The sequence below is a fragment of the Hakea prostrata genome, chromosome 2 (genome assembly GCF_041222555.1).
Source record: "Hakea prostrata isolate BN-2017 chromosome 2, UWA_Hpros_2, whole genome shotgun sequence".
Classification (NCBI taxonomy): Eukaryota; Viridiplantae; Streptophyta; class Magnoliopsida; order Proteales; family Proteaceae; genus Hakea; species Hakea prostrata.
In genome coordinates this window covers 67507754-67534666 of record NC_142601.1, presented here as the reverse complement: position 1 = coordinate 67534666, position 26913 = coordinate 67507754, and the positions used below count along the sequence as shown (strand labels likewise).

Genomic DNA, 26913 nt, shown 5'->3' with positions numbered 1-26913 from the left:
TACAGATTCACGTTTTTAGTGTAAAAAGGTAAATCTATAGATTTCATGAATCTAGAGATTTTTACAACCAAACGGGTATAATTCTCAGATTTATGAATCCAAAGATTTCATATAACCAAACAGCCCTAAAGGAATTTTAGGTCAACCAAAGTGACTGAGATTGAGAGATAAGAGAGATATTAAAGGAGAAGATTATCTTTCAAACTTAATAAAGATGCTGTTATAACTTTTGAAAAAAAACTACACATCAAATCAGAAAGAGGCGTTACATATAAGAATATCGGCCAACATGCACGTGTACCACTTCTGTTCTTCCTCTAGATTCAATTTCAACTTGGTTCTCTGTTCGTAGAAGCTCTCTAAAGGAAGCTCTCTAAAGGTTAAAGATGCATATTTATTTTATATTTTTATTTCTTTCAATTTCAATTTAAATAAATTTTCTATTTTTTATTAGGCACCTCTCCAATGGTTCGTTAGGTCCATTAGCATAGATTTGAGTCGCCTGAACTGTTTGAGTTAGGTGAAAAAATCGGATTTAGTCTCACTTAAGTTGGTGTTTAATGCACATGTACATAATGGACAGTGGAGATTTAATCTAAACATCAAAATTAAAATCTAACCGTTGACTGCTTGGAACAGTGCCTCATTCAAAGCAAAATCCCAATTAGTGAAGCTTTATGGGTTTTTTTAGTTTTGAAGAATTTGGGTTTTTAATTTTTGAAGAATTTTTACTTTTCCAAAGAATTCTTCGAAAATAGGAAGGGTTTCGGATTGACCATGTGGGTTTGATGGTTAGACGAGACTCAATTGTTATGATTAGAGTTTAAGTACGAGGTTGCTTAAAACATTATACCTGAGTATCTAGATTGGAATACCCAAATCGCTACTTTCAACTAGTATTTGTAGAATAATAATAATTATATCTATTGGTAATTGGACTTTTCTACTAAGGCCTATTACACCGTAACTAATCATGGCCTATATTAAAACATAAGTTACGTATTACTCAAATATCTCAACCATAAGTTACATCAACATAAGTTGAGTACGTGAGTATGAATCACATACCTCAACACAATGACTTGCAGAGAATGTGGTGAAGGCTTCCAATCTTTGTATGGTCATATGAGATGTCATTCCAAACCTGAGAGGGTTTTCAACAACATCTATAAGAATTCACGAGTTGATGGAGAAAAGCAAAAGCTGTCAATGAAACCCCAAACTGAAGACGTTCGAGCTTCTCTGCCTCTGCATCCGTAGAAGTCGAAAAGAATGAGGTATTCCAAAACTACTGCTACTACTTCACATTGTTCTTCTGTTCTGGAGATTGATGAAGAACAAGAACAGGCAGCTATAAATTTGATGTATCTTTCTAGGGATGTATGGAATTCTGTTGATCTGCGTTCTTCCCATACTAATTTTGTGGGTTTAGAAGCTCAGACTAGATCGCCTTGTGTTGGTAAGCGAAATCCTGGAAAAAGGGATAAGGGTTTGGACCTTGGATGCGATCACAATGTGACTCTAAAGAGTTCGAAGATGAAGAAACTAAAATCTGTGGTTTCTGAAACTGGGTTTTTCAGGGCTGATCTCAAGAAGGTTCAATCCAATGATTATGTTGATGGGTTTCTCAGGCATGACGAACTGGAGAAAAAGAAGCTAGTAGATCGATCTGGGTATCTTAAATCGATTAAGAGTTATCGAAAGAGAAGTAAATTGGAGTATTCAGAGGTTAAATTGGGGAAGGAATCCGTCGTGGAAGCTAAAACTGATCGAGCTGCTTCAGATTTTGGGAAATCTAATTACAATACAAACAAGACATACTGGGGTGCTGACCCTTCAGATTCCCAAAAGAGAAAAAGCACGAAGACAGAAAATTTCATTGATGATAGAAAGCATTGCAAGTTTTTCAGTAACAAATTTATTGGATCAAATAAAAAGCCCATCCTTGATTTTAACCATGTGGTCTGATCTCCAACTGAGAAGGTTAGACAACCGCCATGGTTCTCAAGAAGATGCAAGAGTGTACAGATACTTCTATTAATTCTGTACTCTGTTGTTTGTTTGTTTTTTTTTTTTTTTTTTTTTTTTTTTTTTTGTTCTTGTTATTGAGTTGCCGAACTTCCAAGCTTTCTTCTTTCTCTCTGGCATGGAAGCTAGTTCTCATGCTTCCAAAACTCACTTTTATATTTCTTCTTTTTTATAAATCGTTTTTGTGATGAATGCTACAAGAATGAGTTGTTTCTTCTGTGGAATTTGAACGTTGTTGTTATTGAGTTGTCGAACTTGGAAGCTTTCTTCTTTCTCTCTGGCATGTGAGCTAGTTTTCATGGTTGCAGAACTCACTTTTATATTTCTTCTTTTTTATAAATCTTTTTGTGATGAATGCTACAAGAATGAGTTATTTCTTCTGTGGAATTTGAACCGCATTCAACAATCAAACAAAATACTGATAGTTTGTTTAGGTTTTGAATTTATTGCTTCCTCTAATGTGATAAAATCTTTAAACTCTGTTTGCGGATTATATAGCAGCAGGTTCTTTGAGACTTAACTTCTTTGGGCCTGTTTGGTTACATGAGTCTGGAGATTTCAAATATCTAAAGATTTCAAATCTATGAAGTCATAATTTATAAAATTAATGTTTGGTTGTGGAATGAAATCGGTGGATTCATTCTAAAAAAATATTTGATGGACGTGATTTTTGTGAATGTGTAAATGTATAGCTTTTTTGAAATCTCTAGATTTCACTCCTTACCCATAAAAAGGTGAATCTCTAAATTTCATGAATCTAGAGATTTTTACAACCAAACAAGTATAATTCTCAGATTCATGAATCCAGAGATTTCATGTAACTAAACAGGACCCTAATCCGAAGGAAAGGGAAGAGCGGCCGATTCACCAGCAGGTGCTACGCGAGCGAGACTATCAGTGAACCAAGTCAATCCCTTTCCACTTTGCACTCGGGTTCTTGATTCCTTTTGAGTCCTTTCCAACCACGTGCGATAGCACTCCTTACCCAGCAATCAAACTACTTCACTACCGTGCTATACTTACTCTAAAGGGCGTGGAGTTTGGATGGAATCTCCACCCGTGTTTTTGTATGTCCAAACTTTGCATCTTTCGGTTTTTTTTCACTAATGATTTCTCGTAATGAAATTTTAGTTCATAAAAGAAGATTTTCACCAATTCATTTCAAAGATTTTAATCCAAATTTTTTTTTAATGGAATTGAAAGCTTTTTCACTTTAAAAGACATTGGTGGCACATTTGGCCATGTGGAAGAAAAATCTTATAGTTCTTGAGAAAACTTGCACTAATGTTATAATAGATTTGGATTCCAACAGGCTATTTTTTCATGCATAACTAACTCAATTTTCCTTGCAAGATAAGATCATGGTCATCTTCTAGTTAAGAGGGCTTTGTCGTGTTGATTTTACTTGGGAAGCAATGTTGCTCCCAGTAGTCAAAGACCCAGATACATTTTGGAGTCCAGAGCAAATCTAGACCGTTGAATGAACACTTTCACTCAACATTTTGGAGTCCAGAGCAAATCTAGACCGTTGAATGAACACTTTCACTCAACGGTCTAAATTTGCTCTGGACCCCAAAATGCATCTGGATCGTGCACTGCTGGGAGCGACGCTACTCCCAAACATAATCCTTGTCGTGTTTACATCAAACAGAATTGTTCTTTTTTGGTCATATGTAATTTAGATTTTTTTTTCCCCTTCCTCTAAATGGTGGATGCCTTGCACTACTCACATTACTAATAATCACTCCAAACAGATTATTACCAAGTTGGTAGCTTGTCACTAAGTCTTTGATATCCATAACTTCTTCCCCCACATAATACAAATCTACTTTCCATTCTATATTCCAAAATTCATACCATTTTAGTCTTTTACCCATTCAAAAGGTCATTTTTGTCAATGCACATAGATGCAAACATTGGAAAACAAATCACTTAAACTCCAAGCAAAGCAAATTGAATCTCATATTTTGATTTAAATAAAATTTTCAGTTTCAAATTTATCCCTTGCAGCTTGAATCTGGAAAGTGACACATAACAACATATTGTTATTATTTTTCATATTTTTTTGGGGTGTAACTGGTTTGGAGAATATAAAAAGGAACTCAATTAATGTGGATCTCCAACCCAATTCGGCTCAATTCGCAATTAGGTTAACCCTAAAATTGGGAGATTTTGTCCATTTCATGGAATAAGCATATCACACTGTTGGTCATCAAAGGTCACTAGATCATAACCATTGAATAGTTTAACCACTCAATCCATTGTTAAACCAAATCGAATTGATCGACTCACAGTTTGGTCAGATTTATGAACCAAAGTGTACAACCAAAGCTACAACGAGTACTTAGCTTCAATTTTTTTTCTCCCAATCGTTTGGGGGAGGATGCCCATCTCTTTCTTAGACAACCATGCTTCTATTTTTCGAAGCAAAACTAGGTACAGGAGAGTTTAAGTGAGACAGATTTAAACGGGATTTTTATGGAATTTCGCACTCCATAAAATAACAATGGCAAATTTCATATATTTTATTATATTTCTTTACTTTGAGAAGAAACAAGTTTTATCAAACATTTAAAAAAGTGTTTCTATTTCAAGAAACACTCAAAACTATTTTGGGTGTTTTTCAAAACAAAAACACTTGATGGATTATCCAACAAATTCCTAGGGTTCTATTTTTTTGAAGGCAACATGTATAGTTATAAGAGGTTAAGCAGAATGTATCATTATTCAAATTTAAAAGACATTTTAGGATAACTTACTAACTTGATGCATTTTTGGAGTGTTTGTAATTTTTATCAATTATCTTGAAATTTTATTGATTCTTTTTCAATTTTGGAAGAAATTCAAATTCTTAACCTAATACCATGAAAATAAAAGAATAAAAATAAAAAGGCCGATTAAGTTAATATAACCCAAGAGACTTTCTCAGAATTATGGAAGTTATTCAAGAAAAGTCAATAGTCATTAATGGAAAGTTTAGAAAAAAGACATGTGACAGTTATGAAAAACTGATTCCTTTTAAATCAAATTATTTCTAGTGGCTCCGTGGGAGAGTTAAAAGGGGACTTGGGTAATTGAAAGTAATGAAAAGGGGAAATTTATTATTATTATTTTTTGTTTTTGTCAAATGAAAAGGGAAATTTACATAGTCATTAATTAATATAGAGAAGAGATAATTATGCCCACACTAGGAAAGTAGACATTTTAGGGTCAAGTGGCTTTCAAGATTGGGATATAAAGAGATATTAAAGGAGAAGATTAATCTCTCAAACTAAGAAAAGAATAAAGGATGCTGTTTTAATTTTGAAGTAACTGCTCGTCAAACCGGAGATTTCTGGTTGATTGTATCAGTTAAAAAGTAGTCTATTAACCAACAGGGGTTGGTCCAAGTGGTAAGCAGCTTAGTCCGCTTAAGCAATGTTCCGGTATCGAAACATTGTGGATGGAAAAAATCCCTCCCGCTGGGAGACTCACCCACCACAGCCAAGTGTTGAGACCCGGGTCGAACACCGGATTAGTCAAGGCAAAGCCTTGAAAACCGGGATTGGCAAACCAAAAAAAAAAAAAAATAGTCTATTTGCCATCAAAAAATGTAGTTCAATTGGTAATACCGACACCTCTTATTGAACAGATTACAGATTCGAATCTCCCGGTAGTATATGTAATAATCCCCGATTCCCTGTTCCTTATTATAAAAAGCTACAAATACACAAAAAAAAAAAAAAATGATTTATTTTTTAATTTGTGTCCGTTATTCACTTAATGCTTGTAAAAATTAAAAATCCTTTTTTTTCTCTAGAGGTAGAGACCAATACGGATTAAAATCCTAAAGGAAATTGTATTGCAATTTTTTGAATTATAAAAAGTAGAAAATTTCGGATCAAATCGATTTAAGGAAAGTGAGTGAAGGATCTACGGAAGCGTGACAAGGGAAATACGATATCGCTATAAGAGCAGGTCTCACGTGAGCTTAAATTGAGCTGTTACAGACGGGGAAGCTCAGCTAGCGGAGAGCTCGTCGGTTACTGAAAGTCTGAAACAAAGCAAATCACCAGCAGCAGGAGAACAGCTTTGTGGGTTTTGAAGGATTTGGGTCTATACTTTTTTTAAGATGAATTCTTTGGAAACAGGAAGGGTTTCTGATTCACATGACCATGGGGGTTTGATGGTTGGAGGAGATTCTTCCATGAATTGCAGAGAATGTGGTAAAAGCTTTCAATCGTGGAAAGCTTTGTATGGTCATATGAGATGTCATCCGAAACCTGAAAGGGTTTTTAATAGCATTGATAATGATGATTCATGGGTTAATGGAGAAAGGCAAAAGCTGTTAACGAAAACCCAAACTGAGGACGTTCGAACTCCTCTGCCTCTGTATCCGAAGAAATCGAAAAAAATGAGGTATTCCGAAACAACTCCTACTGCTTCATATTCTTCTTCTGTTATGGAGATTGATGAAGAACGAAAACAGGCAGCTATAAACTTGATGTATCTTTCTAGGGATGTGTGGAATTATGTTGATCCGCGCTCTTCTCATAGTAATTTTGTGGATTTTGAAACTCATGCTAGATTGCCATGTGTGGTTAAGCGAAATCCTAGAAAGAGTGATGTGGGTTTTGACCTTGAATGGGATGCGACTCTAAAGAGTTCTTTCAAGATCAAGAAACTAAAGAAACTAAAATCTGTTGTTTCTGAATCTGAGTTTTTGAGGGACGAAGAACCGAAGAAAAAGAAGCTGAAAAAGAAGCTGGTAGATCGATCTGGGTATGCTAAACCGAATAAGGGTAATCATAAGAGAAGTAAATTAGATTACTCTGAAGCTGATTTGGGGAAGCAATCCATTGTGAAAGCTAAAACTGATCGAGCTGATTCAGATTTTGGTTACGCTTTAGATTTTGAAAACAGAAACAGATTTGAATGTAGAATCTGCAACAAGACCTTCCTTTCTCACCAGGCTCTAGGAGGACACATGTCAAGTCACAAGAACATAAATGTCTGCATTTCAACTGAAAATTTCATTGATGAGATTGGTGATAGTAAGCTTCACAAGTCTTCGAGCAATGAATTTCATGCTGAGGAATCACAGACTGAAGACTTGGATATTGTTGCAGAGACTGCTAATGGATTGTCTAATCAGATAGAGTTTCCAGAGATTCGTCTATTTGATCTTAATCTTCCTTTTTCTACTGAAGAAGAAACCCAAATGGACTTTGATTGAACCATGTGGGTCTGATCTCCAACTGACAAGCTTGACAACAGCCATGGTTCTCAAGTAGATGCAAAAAATGCACAGACCAGTTAGTGGATGATACTTTTAATATTCTGTACAGTTTAAGACATTCTCTGCATAGCTTAAAAAACCTTTGGCAGATTAAAGTAGAAGGTTTTTTTTTTTTTTTTAGTCGAACTTTGAAGCTTTTTCCTAGCTAGTTTTCTTGGTTGCAGAACTCACTTTTATTTTTCTTCTTTTCATTAATATTTGTATGATGAATGCTACAAGAATGAATTGTCTCTTCTGTGGAATTTGAACCTATGGTACACATTATGCTATTCTTCTTTTTTGGGAAAGGGCATCTTTAACTTATTTATTACTTCTTGAAAACTTTGAATATCAGTTACTTCTATCAAGATAAAAGCCATCAACTTATGGTTTAGTTCTTTTCTTAACAGACAAGATAACTACATTCTTTCAATCAGTTTCTTGTCAAGCATGAATAGTAAACTCAACCAAAAAAAAAATATTTAAGCTGGGTCATGACACTAATAAATCAGAATAAAGTAGACAATAGCTTCACTGTTACTTGCAGAGCTATTACGCTAGGAAACTTAGATAGCCTTTGAATTCATGATGAGAAATGGTTGATGAACATGGGAGCATTCTATGATGTGCCAAGTAAGATGATGGTGGTTGTCAAGAGAGTGATAGAGATTGTTCTTCGAAAACGCTTCAGGAATAGTCCATTGGTTGAGATACTTTCTATAAGATTCAAAAGTAGTGACATTCAATTTCACCAATTTATGATGGCTTCAACTACAACATGATAGAAGCTCAACTGTTCCAAGGGTTCCAAGCTGAGAACTCCATTCATTTACCCACCACCCTCTCTTGACCTTGCTACAACATTTTTATAGATGTTGCATGGGTACAAAGGACTTCCAAAGGTGCAAGGGGGTGTATCTTTTGTGAGAGGTAGGTTTCCCCTCTACCAACTACACTACTGGTTATAGCTTTGTAGCTAAAGCCATGGAATTAGAACATGTTCATGATATTACATTTTTTGCAAACACCAAACACACTCCAGCTAAAGCACATCAGTACCAACTCGGATTGTTCACACGCTCCTAAAGCACTTAACGATCAAAGAAACTCTCGTGAACCAGGAGTTCTTGGAATTCTTGTTCTACGCTCGACACTGTTGTGTTAGGAGAGGGTTTTGTCTTTGTTCATATCAAACAAAACTGACTCATTTCTGCTCATATATAACTGAAATGCCTTGAGTTACCCTTTTTTCCCCTTACCGAACATAGGATGCCTTGCATTACTCACATTACTAGTAATCACTTCAAAAATTTTAGTACCAAGTTATAGTAGAGCTTGTTGCTAAGTCATTCATATCCATAACTTCTTCCTCACACAACACAATTTTTATCTTCATTTATACAAAGGCTTTGTAGTGTAGGTTATTGATTCAAATTAACGACTCCTATACAATACTCTAAAACTTCTTCCTACACCTACTGTTTCCCACAGATCTATTCCCCTTCTAACCAAGTGAGAAGGCAATTACACTCACTTTTAACTTGATTCAGGGATCAGGAAATCAGGGGGAAAAAAAAAAAAAAAAAAAAAAGAAGAAGTCAATTATTGTGGGCCTCCAACCCAAATTGGCCCAGTTTATGATTAGGTTAACCCCAAAATGGAGAGACCTTTTTTTCCTCTTCACCGAATGGGGGTTCACACTTTCGGTGATAAACGGTCACTAGTTCCCAATGTTTCAAGTCTAAGGTTTACAGTATCCATATTTGACCCAACCGATATCATATATCTTGATACATTTCTTCATTAAATTACATTAAAATATATTAGTCATGGCGATACATTACTAGTTACAAGATGATACGTCTCTTAAAATCACCTGACCAATACTTTAAACCTTACCATATCATTAATCATTGTTGGTGGTGTCGCCGCCTGTTTCGGTAGTGGATGCCATATCAATAATCATTGTAGCATAGACGATAACTTTGGGAGTTTGGATCCTCTATCCGACCGGCAAAGGATTGTACTTCTTTCACACACTACTTCACCATATTAAGTGATGTGAACAAATCAGACAGACCGGGGTCAACCAAACCAACCGGGCATAGGCCGAATGGACTAAACCTAATGGTCGAGCCATAGGCAAGTTAGAAAAGAGACAAACAACTTTTCGATCACCTAGAAATTAGGAGATAGCGTAGTGATCAAACTGCTCCTAGAGTTCTAGTCGAGCTCAATCATCCTATATGAATAAAACACATACTCCTTTAGGGATATGCGTTTATGATAGAAGTCGAATCTAACACAACTACTACATGACAAGTGATAAATTTGAAAAATCTATCTAATGAAAATCCAATTTTGGGGTCTCTATACTTTTTAAACATAAAGTGGGGTGTAAGTGCTTTAAAGCCTTCATTTTGAAATACCAGTGCAATTTTCTCTTTTAAATAAAAATAAAACTGATAATAAATATCAAATAACTTAAAATAATGAAATAAAATCTCATAATAAATAATAAGAATTGATACAAAAAAGAGCCTAATTGACCTACATGACTCCACATAATATGTGCAATTAAAAATCATTAGGGAAGCTTCTACCAAAAAAAAAACAAAACCCATTAGGGAAGAAATCCGGATCATCTCCTCGTCGAGGGCTTTTTGACCACAAAAACCAATGGGTCCCACTAGTGGAAAAAAAAATTATTTTTTTCAAAAATGTTTTTCACCGTGGACCCCACTGATCTTTGTGGTCAGAAGCGTGGGGTCGTTGATCCAGACTCTTAGGGAAACATCATATGGAAGTGATCCGGACTCGGCGGCGGAATGGGGTTGAACACCTATTTATGGGAATTAATAGATGTAACAAATCAGATGTTTGTATGAGATGGGGACCACTTTGTGCCCATTTTTATTTTTTTTATTGTGTCTCCTGCGCATCGTATTCTCTATTCTTTTAATTGTAACATTTGAATTTCAAAAATACCAATATCGCAAAGGAATTTTTTCCTTTTTTTTGGATAAAGCAAGGGATACTTCCGAAAGCATACAAAGAAAAAGAATATATTACATTTGACCAAAAAGGTAGGAAAGATTTCAACGGAACAAGAAAAAGGGAGGTAGGAAAGGGAGTCATGGTGAGCCTAGCCAAAAGCTGAGTCAAAAATCAAGGAAAAAAACGAGTTCAAAATGCTTTGGTTAACTACAGGAGTGATGCAAGTCCTACAGTTAACAAAACTTTATATGTTTCAAGTTTGTCTTCTTTGAATGCTTTCTCATAATGAAATTTTCTAAATTTAGTTGAAAGATCTGGAAAATGACATATAATAACATATTCGATACAAAAGAACACGAGCCCTTATTAGAAATAGGTTTGGAGAGTGTAAAAGGGAACTCAATTGATGTGGGCCTCCAATCCAAATTGGCCTAGTTTGCAATTAGGCGGATCAATCAACGAACCCGATGGACCGGGGTCGACCAGATCAACCGGGCATAGGCCAAATGGACTAAACCTAATGGTCGAGCCATAGGCAAGCAAGTAAAGAGACGAACAACTTTTTTGAAATTAGGAGATAGCATAGTGATCAAACTGCTTGTAAAATTCTAGTCGAGCTGAGTCATCCTATATGAATAAAACACACATTCCTTCTTAAGATATGCATTTTATGATAAAAGACAAATCTAACACAACTACTACATGACAAGTGGTAGTTCGAATCACCTTTCATAGGCATGTTTTTCCAGCACAAATTTTTTATGGAAATCACGAGACCCATACGGTCTCACACCATGTGTGGTGAAAAAAATTAGTGGAGCATTATAGAAGTGGTCCGAAATTCAAATTTAAATTTCACATTGAAAGAATTTAAATCCAAAGGCTTTTGTCGAGCCAACTGTCAAATAGGACCTTGTTGGTCAAAAGTTCCATCCTAAGGGATAAAACCTTCATCCCAGGCAAGTCTCCTGAAATTTATCTCAATTTATTCTCTCTTTTTTTTTTTTTTTTTTTTCTCTCTTTGTCGATTTGTTTTAATCTAAATAATTTATAAGTTAACGAACTATCACAACTTAAACCATGAAATGGAGAATATTGGGCTATAGCGGGGGGAGTGGGGGCGCTAGGTCGTTGTTACTACTATTACAACTTAAACCATGAAATAGGGAATACTGGGTTATAGCAGGGGCGCTAGGTCGTTGCTACTGCATTTCCTTTTTTTCTTTTAAAAAATATATATATACATATATAAAAATTGAGGCGTAAAATGGTCCCCACCTAACATAAAAATCTCAATTGGGAACAGCCGTTGATACATAAATAGGTGCTCAGAGCAAAACGCTCACCACCCAGACTCCACCGTGTAGACTAGACTACTACAGTAAAATGGTTACGGGTACGGTGTCCACCACCGAAACAGGCGGCGATACCACCAAGGACAGTCACAGTGGCGGATGCTTGCGGTGGTGGTGCAGAAAGGATGATTTTCTCCCGGAGGAATCTTTCAGAAGCTGGAGCAGTTACCTCGAGGCTCTACGAGAATCGAAAACCAGACTCAAAGACCGTCTCTTCACCCGATCCCTCGACGAAACAGAACTCAATGAGATTCGATCTCGAAGTCACCATTCCATGAAGAAGACTCTGACCAAGTGGGATATCCTCTGGTTCGGCATCGGTTGTATTATGGGCGCCGGAATCTTCGTCCTCACGGGCCTCACAACTCGAAACCAAGCAGGCCCGGCGGTTCTTCTTTCCTTCTTAGCCTCCGGCGTCTCTGCTCTCCTCTCTGTCCTCTGCTACGCTGAATTCGCCGTCGAAATCCCCGTAGCAGGTGGTTCCTTCGCTTATCTCCGTGTCGAACTTGGCGATTTCGTCGCATTTATCGCTGCTGGAAATATCTTATTCGAATACGTCATCTCCGCCGCCGGTGTCGCTCGTGCATGGACTTCATACTTCGCTACCTTATGTAACCACCACCCCAGCGATTTCCGGATTAAGGTCTCAGGCCTTGCAGAGGATTACAACCAACTTGATCCAATAGCCGTTACTATCTCCGTGACGATGGCAATCGTCGCCATTCTTAGCACCAAAGGTTCATCTCGCTTCAATTCAATTGCTACCATTTCCCATATCGTAGTTCTCGTCTTTATAGCGATTGCTGGGCTTTTCAGAGCTAACCTTTCCAATTTCACCGCTAATTTTGCTCCTTTCGGTGTTCGTGGCATCTTCAAGGCCTCCTCTACTCTGTTCTTCGCTTACGTTGGATTTGATGGAGTCGCAACCATGGCTGAGGAGACCAAGAACCCAGGTCGAGATATGCCCTTTGGGCTTATAGGATCAATGGTGGTCACCATATTTCTGTATTGCCTTCTTGCAGTGGTCCTCTGCCTTATGCAACCGTTCGCCATGATCGACGTCGACGCCCCTTTCACGGTTGCGTTTCAGGCTGTTGGGTTAGATTGGGTGAAATACATCGTAGCTCTGGGAGCATTAGAAGGGATGACTACTGTTCTATTGACTACCATCATTGGTCAAGCTCGCTACTTTACCCACATTGGGAGGACTCACATGGCACCACCATGGCTCGCCGCCATTAATGGCAAAACAGGGACCCCTATGAACGCTACCATCGCCATGACTTTTGCTAACTGCATTGTTGCCTTCTTTACTGATCTTGAAGTGCTAGCTAACCTCCTTTCCATCTCTACACTATTCATCTTCGCACTTGTCGCGGTGGCTCTGCTAGTTAGGCGATACTACGCGTCCGGAGTTACGCCGGTGGCTGAGCGGAATACGCTTACTGGGTTCTTGATATTGATCATAGGGTCTTCAATTGCGACGGCGATTTACTGGGCGATTAATGGCGAAAGCTGGATTGGGTATCTGGTGACAGTGACGGTTTGGTTCTTGGCGACATTGGGTTTGAAATTGAAGGTTAAGGAGGCAAAGGTTCCAAAACTGTGGAGCGTGCCATGGTTTCCATGGTTGCCATCACTCTCCATTGCTGTTAATGTGTTCCTGTTGGGTTCAATCGATGTGGCATCTTTCGTAAGATTTGCTATCTGGTCCGTTATCATTCTAATATATTACTTCTTTGTTGGGCTTCACGCATCATACGATGCTGCAAAGGAGGCTGTAAGTGAAGCTGATGCAACTACAACGAAGAACGTTGAAGCAGAAACTGAGGAACCGTAGTAACGACGGCTTTGATAATCTGAGTAAAATAGGTAGGGTAGAAGGATACAAGCAACGGTTGTAGTTTTTGAAATAATTTATGATTTGCCAATGGTAGGATAGTGACGCCCATAACAACCCAACCTCCCATATGGGAGGTCCTGTGTGTTCGTTTAATTTAGTGTCTCCAAATAGGATGAATCAAATTAATGCTTTCTAATAAAATATCTATTTCATCAAAAACAAATTTAACGCTGAGAAAATTTCTGGATTCTTCTTGATCCAGATTTCAGGGTATTAGTCTTTTACATCGACGTAACCGTCTATCCAATCAAGCTCGAAAAGACAGGATTAGGCTCAGCCAATTGGCTATTCTTAATGAAAGGTTTCTTTCTTTCTTTCCTTTTTTTTCTTTCCTCTCCTGGGGGGCAGGGTGGGGAAGGGAAGGTTTTGAGAGAATTTCCCTTTCTCTTTAATTCCCTCTTGCATCCAGAGCAATAAACTTTAACCAAGATGTTGTCATACTAAAGTAGGGAGAGTATGGATCATCTCCCTTGATGGAGAGTACAGATGCTAATGACCTTACAACCACAAATGATGTGAAACTCACAAATAAAAATAGTAAAATATTTAAAAAATAAACAGTTTAGCCATCAGAAGAGCACAGCAGGGAGATGATCCGGACTGGTGTAGGGACCCTAACCCCAAAAGAAAAGCAGCAGATATCCAAAATATTTGGAGACCAGCTTCGCCATCAACAGACCTTTTGCCGAGATAAGTGTCGACGACGATGATAAAGAAATGATATACACACGAATACTAAGTTAATTTGATCACAACCCAAGACCTGCCCTGTCTTAATCTGTGTATACAAAGGAAATACACAAATAAATATCAATGGTTAAGATTACACAACCCAAGGGCCCACCCCTGTGTTGAAGCTGTGTATACAAAAGGAAATACACAGAATGTCAATAGTTATAAGATTACACAAAAATTTACAATCGGAAGAGTGTACCTAATTTGACAACACAACCCACAAAAACAATATAATCAAAACGATTCCAACCATCAGTTTAGGGACTGATGCAGTTCAAAAATATATATATATATAGTCATTTATCTAATGCTGTGCCATCAGCTCTGAGCATTCGGCAGACAAATTACACCTGAGAATCCAAGTCAATCAGACCACGGACAGTGACCTCCATTGAGTGGTCAGAAAATGCAAATCAACCAGGAGAAGCTTCCAGTTATGTGGTAGAGATCTATTTCGATAGGCCACTCAGTACACCACTACACCCAACACAGAGCTTTGCCAAAACCAGCTGCTGGGTATACTGGAACCTTGTAACCGTAAACACTTTGAGCCCACCCCAGTGATTGATGCATTCCATCCGTCCCCAGGTCTCTGGGTATCAACACCAGCTATCAAGTAACAGCCCTGTCCACAAAACTCTCCCATGGTCTAAGATTATTAGTTATCAGGTACACTTTTGACCCTCCTGCTTTTGTGACAGTTATTTCTGAATAAAAATTGTTGAAACACTAAGTAACAAGAAAGCAATGATAATTTGTTTACTCTTTTCATACAAAGATCCAATTCAGTCTCATAGTTATTTCCTCAATCGTGAATGAGATCCCAGCAGCCAGATGAAGGGAGCAGGCCAGGCAGTGTTGGATTTTTGTTTTTTAAATAAATAAATAAATAAAATAATAATATAATATAATATATTATTTATATAAGTTTCAAAACATTTAAACTCTATCTTCTTAATTTTGTTTTAGACTCTTCTGGATGTATAGATTCCAATCAAAGCATTTTGACAATTCGACATATACATAAGGTAATTTAATTTACTATATGTGTTTAGTCCCACATCGGATGGAGCTAATGATTATATCGTTTATATATACATTTATAGCTCCTAAATGGGGTGTATGCTGATAGAAAGTTAAGTTTGGATCACACGCATGCACCGAGCTGGACAGAGTCAGGCATGGTTGCGGTTGTGGTCTGTGAACCATAGTCTAACCAGGCTATTGAGACTTGGATGATGATCTAGAAAACCCATTTTGGGTCTTGCTGTAGGGAAGTGACTGATCATACAGTCATAAATCTTCCTTGCAGATGTATGTCCATACGAGCTATTTCAAAGTTAGAAAAATTTTGTTTTTTGTTTTCTTCATTCCTGTGCTGTATTTGTATCTCCTTAGCAAGTAGTATATGTTGGAGTGCTAGCCTTCAGATCTAAGGAGTTGTTGTATCTTGGAGGTGAGAACGTCAAAGTCAAACCCAATCTGCACTAAAGGGGGCGCTAAAATACCTTAAGGAAAAGTTCATACTGGTTTTGTTTCGCTTCTTCTACTACATTCGGGTAAATGGTTCTAACATAAGGTATACTTTATATTCTGTTTTTCTTTGTTTGATATTAGTCCGTCTATACTGTGCTTCTAGTCTTCTGGTTCTAACAAGCAGGGGACCAGGAAAGAGGAAATATTCAATAACCACCCAGTATGGCAGTATAAATACACAAAATTGCATATCCAAAAACAGAACAGATCAATCCAAAATAATTCCTCTAGACATCACGAAATGCTCCAAAAAAAAAGGGGCCCATCACAATGTGACAATAGATTCCAATTATTCCAGAAACCAAGCATAGTAGTTCAAGTTAAACAACACAGGCTTACTAGCAGGCCAGAGATTCCCACCTAAGCAGCAATTTCCAACCTTCATGAGTTGAACAATCTAGTGAAAAACACCACCCAACTGTTCAGAAAAGAGGACCAGAGGGCTACACACCTTCAATAGAAAGTCAATGTAAAAGGGAGTTTCAAAACTACTTAGCTGTACTCTAAAGGGGAAAAGAAATCAAACTTCATACAATAATCCCAAGTTCTTTGGGATCTTCATAATTTTCTTTCAGAGAAGCATCATCAAAGGATGAAAATTTTCGTGGAGGTTCCCAGTGTTCCAAGTCATTTATGAGAATCGGGAGGGGGAAACCACCAACATTAATTCATCATAAAACTAATTTAAAAGATCGATAACTCACCAATAACAGATTCCATGCCTCTAATAACAATGCTACCAATTCCCAATTGCCCCATATTTTGTTCTTATATCAATACCTTACCAAAGTAAGGAGCTCCCTTTCTCAATGGATTCATTTCTTTCCCCCTTGCAGGCAAGATAGAATAACCAACAAAAACAGTACCCAATTTAAAAGCTATCTCACCTCAAACTTCACAGCACCAAGATCTAGCTTCTGTTTTACTTCTGTAACCGACATCATCGACATTAGCTTCATGCATCCTCCCAATCTCACCTGCAATAACACAAGATTTTCTTGTCAATCGAATAAATGAAGACTAACCAGCATATGCCAAGTAGATTTTTGCAGCATTAGTAATTGGAGTACTCTGGAGATCTGAGATCGAATCACTATATGTTTACTAACATGAAGAAAGAACGTAAGTATAATGATAGCTACCTAAAATGCATGATTTAACAAATTCCATTGAGAGAGGCAGAAAATTCCATTGAGCAGGTTGATGATAGTAAGTTTTACAAGTCTTCTAGCAACGAATTTCATGCTGAGGAATCACAGACTGGAGACATGGATGGTGTTGCAGAAACTGCTAATGGGTTGTCTAATCAGACACAGTATCCAGAGATTCGTTGTCTATTTGATCTTAATCTTCCTCTTTCTACTGAAGAATAAACCCAAATGGACTTTGGTTTGAACCATTTGGGTCTGATCTCCAACTGACAAGCTTGACAACAGCCATGGTTCTCAAGTAGATGCAAGAATGCACAGACCAGTTAGTGGATGATACTTCTAATATTCTGTACAGTCCAAGACTTTCTCTGCATAGCTTAAAAAACCATTGGCAGATTAAAGTAGAAGGTTTTTTTTTCAGTCGAACTTTGAAGTTTTTTTCTTTTTCTCTAGCATGAGAGCTAGTTTTCTTGGTTGCAGAACTCACTTTGATTTTTCTTCTTTTCATAAATATTTGTATGATGAATGCTATAAGAATGAATTGTCTCTTCTGTGGAATTTGAACCTATGGTACACATCATGCTCTTCTTCTTTTTTAGGAAAGGGCATCTTTAACTTATTTATTACTTCTTGAAAACTTTGAATATCAGTTACTTCTATCAAGATAAAAGTCATTTACTTCTGGTTTAGTTCTTTTCTTAACAGACAAGATAACTACATTCTTTCAATCAGTTTCTAGTCAAAGCATGAATAGTAAACTCAACCAAATTTGTTTTCAAGCATGCTCATGACACTAATAAATCAGAATAAAGTAGATAATAGCTTCACTGTTACTTGCAGAGCTATTAGGCTAGGAAACTTAGATAGACTTTGAAATCATGATGAAAAATGGTTGATGAACCTTGGGAGCATTCTATGATGTGCCAAGTAAGATGATGGTGGTTATGTTCATGTCTTTTTTAGATCTTTTATTAACTTCTAATATCATTAGTTACATATCTCAAGGTTGTCAAGAGAGTGATAGAGATTGTTGTTCGAAGCAGTAGGTCAGATTTAATGGAATAAGTCATACTACTAATTCATCACTTTCAGAATAATGTGGGAGGTTTCCCTTCTACCAACTACACCACTGGTTATAGCTTTGTAGCTAAAGCCATGGAATTAGAACATGTTCATGATGTTACATTTTTTGCAAACACACTCCAGCTTAAAGCACATCAATGTCAACTCGGATTGTTCACAAGCTCTTAAAGCACTCAACGATCGAGCAAACTCACGTGAACTAGGAGTTCTTAGAACTTGTTATCTTGTAAAGGCACATTCCAATTTAAATAATAATTTTTAGTTTATGATAGTTCTTAAAATTCTTGTTCTACGTTGTACGTTGTTGCGTCAAGAGATTGCTTTGTCTTGTTTACATCAAACAGAACTGACTCATTTCTGCTCGTATGTAACTTGAATAACTTGAGTTACCCTTTTTTCCCCTTACCAAATATAGGATGCCTAGCATTACTCACATTACTAATAATCACTTCAAAGTTCTTACTGGTTTTCCTTTCATTCATTCTACTACATTCGGATAAGTGATTATGACATAAAATATATTTAATATATTCATTTATTCTTGATTCTGTTATTGGTCTGTCTATACTGTGCCTCTGGTCTTCTGGTTCTAACATTTTTTCTCTCTCTTTGTCGATTTGTTTTCTTCTTTATATATGGTCTAATATTAAAAATGAAATGTAAATAATTTATAAGCTAAGTAACTATCACAACTTTATAACCATGAAGATATAAGTAACCATCACAACTTATAACCATGAAGATAAAGAATACTGTACAGGGCTAATGCTTGAATAGATCGTAATCGATAAAAAGTGATCCTCACCTAATATAAAAATCAGAATTGGTAACAGCCGTTTTTTTTTTTCTTATCTTTTTTTTTCTTTTTTTTTGGGTAGAAAGGTAACAGCCGTTGATACCCATATATAGGTATACAGACTTAATGGAGTAATGGTGCACCTATATATGGGTATCAACGACTGTTACCAACTAATATTTTTGTTACCACACAATTGAGATTTGAGCCAATGTAAAAATCTGAGTTGTAAGTTGTAACAGCCGTTGATACCCATAAATAGGGGCACAGACCAAAACACTCACCACCCAGACTCCGGGAGGAAATCGTCCTTTCTACACCGGCCGCCACCAGCATCCACCACCGTGAATGTCCTTGGTGGTATCGGACGTGTAGACTAGACTACTAAAACACAATGGTAACGGGTACGGTGTCCACCACCGAAACAGGCGGCAATACCACCAAGGACACTCACGGTGGCGGATGCTGGTGGTGGCTTGGTAGAAAGGACGATTTCCTACCGGAGGAATCTTTCAGAAGCTGGAGCAATTACCTCAAAGCTCTACAAGAATCGAAAACCAGACTCAAAGACCGTCTCTTCACCCGATCCCTCGACGAAACAGAACTCAATGAGATTCGATCTCGAAGTCACCATTCCATGAAGAAGACTCTGAACAAGTGGGATATTCTCTGGTTCGGCATCGGTGGTATTATGGGCGCCGGAATCTTCGTGCTCACAGGCCTCACAACTCGAAACCAAGCCGGCCCGGCCGTTGTTCTCTCCTTCTTAGCCTCCGGCGTCTCTGCTCTCCTCTCTGTCCTCTGCTACACTGAATTCGCCGTCGAACTCCCCATAGCAGGTGGTTCCTTCGCTTATCTCCGTGTAGAACTTGGCGATTTCGTCGCATTTATCGCTGCTGGAAATATCTTATTCGAGTACGTCATCACCGCCGCCGGTGTCGCTCGTGCATGGACTTCATACTTCGCTACCTTATGTAACCACCACCCAAGCGATTTCCGGATTAAGGTCTCAGGCCTTGCAGAGGATTACAACCAACTTGATCCAATAGCCGTTACTATCTCCGTGACGATAACAATCGTCGCCATTTTTAGCACCAAAGGTTCATCTCGCTTCAATTCAATTGCTACCATTTCCCATATCGTAGTTCTCGTCTTTATAGCGATTGCTGGGCTTTTCAGAGCTAACCTTTCCAATTTCACCGCTAATTTTGCTCCTTTCGGTGTTCGTGGCATCTTCAAGGCCTCCTCTACTCTGTTCTTCGCTTACGTTGGATTTGATGGAGTCGCAACCATGGCTGAGGAGACCAAGAACCCAGGTCGAGATATGCCCTTTGGGCTTATAGGATCAATGGTGGTCACCATATTTCTGTATTGCCTTCTTGCAGTGGTCCTCTGCCTTATGCAACCGTTCGCCATGATCGACGTCGACGCCCCTTTCACGGTTGCGTTTCAGGCTGTTGGGTTAGATTGGGTGAAATACATCGTAGCTCTGGGAGCATTAGAAGGGATGACTACTGTTCTATTGACTACCATCATTGGTCAAGCTCGCTACTTTACCCACATTGGGAGGACTCACATGGCACCACCATGGCTCGCCGCCATTAATGGCAAAACAGGGACCCCTATGAACGCTACCATCGCCATGACTTTTGCTAACTGCATTGTTGCCTTCTTTACTGATCTTGAAGTGCTAGCTAACCTCCTTTCCATCTCTACACTATTCATCTTCGCACTTGTCGCGGTGGCTCTGCTAGTTAGGCGATACTACGCGTCCGGAGTTACGCCGGTGGCTGAGCGGAATACGCTTACTGGGTTCTTGATATTGATCATAGGGTCTTCAATTGCGACGGCGATTTACTGGGCGATTAATGGCGAAAGCTGGATTGGGTATCTGGTGACAGTGACGGTTTGGTTCTTGGCGACATTGGGTTTGAAATTGAAGGTTAAGGAGGCAAAGGTTCCAAAACTGTGGAGCGTGCCATGGTTTCCATGGTTGCCATCACTCTCCATTGCTGTTAATGTGTTCCTGTTGGGTTCAATCGATGTGGCATCTTTCGTAAGATTTGCTATCTGGTCCGTTATCATTCTAATATATTACTTCTTTATTGGGCTTCACGCATCATACGATGCTGCAAAGGAGGCTGTAAGCGAAGCGAAGAACGTTGAAGCAGAAACTGAGGAACCGTAGTAAAGACGGCTTGATAATCTGAGTATAATAGGCAGGGTAGAAGGATACAAGCAACGGTTGTAGTTTTTGAAATAATTTATGAATGGTAGGATAGTGACGCCCATAACAACCCAACCATATGGGAGGTCCTGTGTTCGTTTAATTTAGTGTCTCCAAATAGGATGAATCAAATTAATGCTTTCTAATAAAATATCTATTTCATCAAAAACAAATTTAGGAAAATTTATGGATTCTTCTTGATCCAGATTTCAGGGTATTAGTTTTTTTTTTTTTTTTTTTTGGTAGAAGGGTATTAGTCTTTTACATCGACGTAACCGTCTATCCAATCAAGCTCTAAAAGACAGGATTAGGTTCAGCCAATTGGCTACTCTTAATGAAAGGTTTCTTTCTTTCTTTCCTTTTTTTTCTTTCCTCTCCTGGGGGCCAGGGTGGGGAAGGGAAAGTTTTAAGAGAATTTCCCTTTCTCTTTAATTCCCTCTTGCATACAGAGCAATAAACTTTAACCAAGATGTTGTCATACTAAAGTAGGGAGAGTATGGATCATCTCCCTCGATGGAGAGTACAGATGCCAATGACCTTACAACTACAAATGATGTGAAACCCACAAATAAAAATAGTAATATATTAAAAAAATAAACAGTTTAGCCATCAGAAGAGCACAGCAAGGGAGATGATCAGGACTGGTGTAGGGACCCTCACCCCAAAAGAAAAGCAGCAGATATTCAAAATATTTGACGATGATAAAGAAATGATATACACACGAATACTAAGTTAATTTGATTTTTTTTTTTTGGTAAACAAAAGAGGGCCCCCCGCGCTACGCAATGTTCAAACTTTTTAGCGAGTGCGACCTATGCAAGCATTAGCCCTGTGCACTACAAGCGCAAACACTGGCCCCGTCAGCGAAGCCCCACCACAGGCCTGGTATAGTCCACAGAAGCTGGTATAACTCATGTCCAAACCAAAGAGCACACAACTGTCTAATGCAAGAAACAGAGAAGCAGAGGGCATTCGAACCTAAGACATGAAGTTTACCAAACCACTTGGGAGTGAGCTTGGGACCACTAGACCACCACCTCCGATGGTTAAGTTAATTTGATCACAACCCAAGACCTGCCCTGTCTTAATCGGCGTATACAAAGGAAATACACAAATAAATATCAATGGTTTAGATTACACAACCCAAGGGCCCACCCCTGTGTTGAAGCTGTGTATACAAAAGGAAATACACAGAATGTCAATAGTTATAAGATTACACAAAAATTTACAATCGGAAGAGTGTACCTAATTTGACAACACAACCCACAAAAACAATATAATCAAAACGATTTAGACTAAGTTGAAAATAATTGACAATAAAAGGAGCTATTTTCATGGATACATTCAAACCAGAAAGGCAAATAGTATTGCTCCAGTGTTGAGATTCCATGCGTCATCTATGCCTCAACTTTCAGTAGGGAATTAAGGGAGGTACTGTTGAATCTCTGAGCAAAGCCCAGGTTGGATGATCAACTGAGCTTTGGAGAAGATGCAGTATAATGACTCCTAGCATTCCTACTTTATTCCAAAGTATTCCAGTTTCATCCAGTTTTGATTTGCACTGATCCACTAGAGCACTCGAATGCGGTTAACCAGAAGTTGTATGTTATCTTGAATTCTGAAGACTTACATGGAAGGGAGGAGCATAACTTCCTCGGATTTCTGTTGCAGGGAAAGAAGTCTTGGACCCAGGTTTATATCGTGCCATAAAGAGAAAAATATTTATCAACTCCACAAATGATAAAAACAATCAACACCAGCTATCAAGTTAAGTTTGGATCATGCGCATGCACCGAACTGGACCGAATCAGGCATGGTTGCGGTTGTGGTCCGTGGACCCTAGTCTAACCAGGCTATTGAGACTTGGGTCTTGGGACTTGGATAATGATCTAGAAAACCCATTTTGGGTCTTGCTGTAGGGAGGTGACTGATCATATAGTCATAACTCTTCCTTGCAGATGTATGTCCATGCGAACTATTTCAAAGTTAGAAAAATTTAGTTTTTTGTTTTCTTCATTCCTGTGTTGTATTCATACATTTCCTTAGCAAGTAATATCTGTTGGACTGCTAGCCTTCAGATCTAAGGAGTTGTTGTATCTTGGAGGTGAGAACGTTAAACCCAGTCTGCACTAAAGGGGGCGTTCAAATACCTTAAGGAAAAGTATTGTACGTACACCTCAACTCACCCTGTTCAAGTTCGTACTGTGGTTTTGTTTCACTTTTTCTCCTACATTCAGGTAAGTGGTTCTGACATAAGGTATACTTTATATTCTATTTCTCTTTGTTTGATTTTAGTTCGTCTATACTGTGCTTCTAGTCTTCTGGTTCTAACAAGCAGGGGACCAGGAAAAAGGAAATATTCAATAACCACCCAGTATGGCAGTATAAATTCACAAAATTGCATATCCAAAAACAGAACAGATCAATCCAAAATAATTCCTCTAGACATCACGAAATGCTCCAAAAAAAGAGGGGCCCGTCACAATGTGACAATAGATTCCAATTATTCCAGAAACCAAGCATAGTAGTTCAAGTTAAACAACACAGGCTTACTAGCAGGCCAGAGATTCCCACCTAAGCAGCAATTTCCAACCTTCATATGAGTTGAACAATCTAGTGAGAAACACCACCCAACTGTTCAGAAAAGAGGACCAGAGGGCTACACACCTTCAATAGAAAGTCAATGTAAAAGGGAGTTTCAAAACTACTTAGCTGTACTCTAAAGGGGAAAAGAAATCAAACTTCATACAATAATTCTTGGGGATCTTCATAATTTTCTTTCAGAGAAGCATCATCAAAGGATGAAAGTTTTGGTGGAGGTTCCCAGTGTTCCAAGTCATTTATGAGAATCGGGAGGGGGAAACCACCAACACTAATCCATCGTAAAACTAATTTTAAAAAATCGATAACTCACCAATAACAGATTCCATGCCTCTAATAACAATGCTACCAATTCCCAATTGCCCCATATTTTGTTCTTATATCAATACCTCACCAAAGTAAGGAGCTCCCTTTCTCAATGGATTCATTTCTTTCCCCCTTGCGGGCAAGATAGATTAACCAACGAAAACAGTACCCAATTTAAAAGCTATCTCACCTCAAACTTCACAGCACCAAGATCTAGCTTCTGTTTTACTTCTTTAACTACATCAGGCTCTGCAAAAAGATAAAAGGGTCAAATTCAATTAATACAGATGGGATAAAAGAAGGAACAGAAGTCTTAAGACACACAAAGATAATGGGAGGCTTGCACCACCTATCCATACTATTCAGTTCTGGAAAACCTCCATAAATAATGGAAATACATAATCCATTAGAAAAGGTTTCGCACTCCATAATCGACATTAGCTTCATGCATCCTCCCAATCTCACCTGCAATAACACAAGATTTTCTTGTCAATCGAATAAATGAAGACTAAGCAGCATATGCCAAGTAGATTTTTGCAGCATTAGAAATTGGAGTACTCTGGAGATCTGAGATCGAATCACTAGATGTTACTAACATGAAGAAAGAACGTAAGTATAATGATAGCTACCTAAAATGCATGATTTAACAAATTCCATTGAGGAAGCAGAAAATTCCATTGAGCAGGTTGATGATAGTAAGTTTTACAAGTCTTCGAGCAACGAATTTCATGCTGAGGAATCACAGACTGGAGACATGGATGGTGTTGCAGAAACTGCTAATGGGTTTCTAATCAGACACAGTATCCAGAGATTCGTTGTCTATTTGATCTTAATCTTCCTCTTTCTACTGAAGAAGAAACCCAAATGGACTTTGGTTTGAACCATTTGGGTCTGATCTCCAACTGACAAGCTTGACAACAGCCATGGTTCTCAAGTAGATGCAACAATGCACAGACCACTTAGTGGATGATACTTTTAATATTCTGTACAGTTTAAGACATTCTCTGCATAGTTTAAAAAACCATTGGCAGATTAAAGTAGAAGGTTTTTTTTCCTTTTAGTCGAACTTTGAAGCTTTTTCCTAGCTAGTTTTCTTGGTTGCAGAACTCACTTTTATTTTTCTTCTTTTCATAAATATTTGCATGATAATGCAAGAAGAATGAATTGTCTCTTCTGTGGAATATGAACCTATGGTACACATTATGCTATTCTTCTTTTTTGGGAAAGGACATCTTTAACTTATTTATTACTTCTTGAAAACCTTGAATATCAGTTACTTCTATCAAGATAAAAGTCATTTACTTCTGGTTTAGTTCTTTTCTTAACAGACAAGATAACTACATTCTTTCAATCAGTTTCTAGTCAAAGCATGAATAGTAAACTCAACCAAATTTGTTTTCAAGCATGCTCATGACACTAATAAATCAGAATAAAGTAGATAATAGCTTCACTGTTACTTGCAGAGCTATTAGGCTAGGAAACTTAGACTTTGAAATCATGATGAAAAATGGTTGATGAACCTTGGGAGCATTCTATGATGTGCCAAGTAAGATGATGGTGGTTATGTTCATGTCTTTTTTAGATCTTTTATTAACTTCTAATATCATTAGTTACATATCTCAAGGTTGTCAAGGGAGTGATAGAGATTGTTGTTCCAAGCAGTAGGTCAGATTTAATGGAATAAGTCATACTACTAATTCATCACATTCTGTTATCAAATAATAATTGAACATTTTTTTTTATCAAATAATGATTGAACATGTTATAACATTGAGAATAGACTTTGAAATCATGATGGAATAAGTCATACTACTAATTCATCACTTTCAGAATAATGTGGGAGGTTTCCCTTCTACCAACTATACCACTGGTTATAGCTTTGTAGCTAAAGCCATGGAATTAGAACATGTTCATGATGTTACATTTTTTGCAAACACACTCCAGCTTAAAGCACATCAATGTCAATTCGGATTGTTCACAAGCTCTTAAAGCACTCAACGATCGAGCAAACTCACGTGAACTAGGAGTTCTTAGAACTTGTTATCTTGTAAAGGCACATTCCAATTTAAATAATAATTTTCAGTTTATGATAAGTTCTTAAAATTCTGGTTCTACGTTGTACGTTGTTGCGTCAAGAGAGGGCTTTGTCTTGTTTACATCAAATAGAACTGACTCATTTCTGGTCGTATGTAACTTGAATAACTTGAGTTACCCTTTTTTCCCCTTACCAAATATAGGATGCCTAGCATTACTCACATTACTAATAATCACTTCAAAGTTCTTACTGGTTTTCCTTTCATTCATTCTACTACATTCGGGTAAGTGATTATGACATAAAATATATTTAATATATTCATTTATTATTGAAACTGTTATTGGTCTGTCTATACTGTACCTCTGGTCTTCTGGTTCTAACATTTTTTCTCTCTCTTTGTCGATTTGTTTTCTTCTTTATATATGGTTTAATATTAAAAATGAAATCTAAATAATTTATAAGTTAAGTAACTATCACAACTTTATAACCATGAAGATATAAGTAACCATCACAACTTATAACCATGAAGATAAAGAATACTGTACAGGGCTAATGCTTGAATAGATCGTAATCGATAAAAAGTGATCCTCACCTAATATAAAAATCAGAATTGGTAACAGCCGTTTTTTTTTTCTTTTTTTTTTTTGGTAGAAAGGTAACAGCCGTTGATACCCATATATAGGTGTACAGACTAATGGAGTAATGGTGCACCTATATATGGGTATCAACGACTGTTACCAACTAATATTTTTGTTACCACACAATTGAGATTTGAGCCAATGTAAAAATCTGAGTTGTAAGTTGTAACAGCCGTTGATACCCATAAATAGGGGCACAGACCAAAACACTCACCACCCAGACTCCGGGAGGAAATCGTCCTTTCTACACCGGCCGCCACCAGCA

General features: G+C 37.7%; 1 protein-coding gene and 2 pseudogenes across 1 annotated transcript; all 3 read left to right on the top strand.

Moving 5' to 3' along the window:
- The first annotated feature begins 6139 nt into the window (after positions 1-6139).
- On the top strand, positions 6140-7243 carry LOC149025898 (zinc finger protein ZAT9-like). The gene has a single exon (XM_089143606.1). It carries the CDS (start codon positions 6140-6142, stop codon positions 7241-7243), a length of 1104 nt encoding a protein of 367 aa, XP_088999732.1.
- Positions 7244-11661: 4418 nt separating this feature from the next.
- Positions 11662-13477, top strand: LOC149025897 (cationic amino acid transporter 1 pseudogene; annotated as a pseudogene).
- Positions 13478-19235: 5758 nt separating this feature from the next.
- LOC149025896 (cationic amino acid transporter 1 pseudogene) lies at positions 19236-21046 on the top strand (annotated as a pseudogene).
- Positions 21047-26913: the final 5867 nt, after the last annotated feature.

What these genes read in the sequence shown, in the direction of transcription:
- LOC149025898 (XM_089143606.1), top strand. Translation starts at nt 6,140, where the DNA reads ATGAATTCTTTGGAAACAGGAAGGGTTTCTGATTCACATGACCATGGG.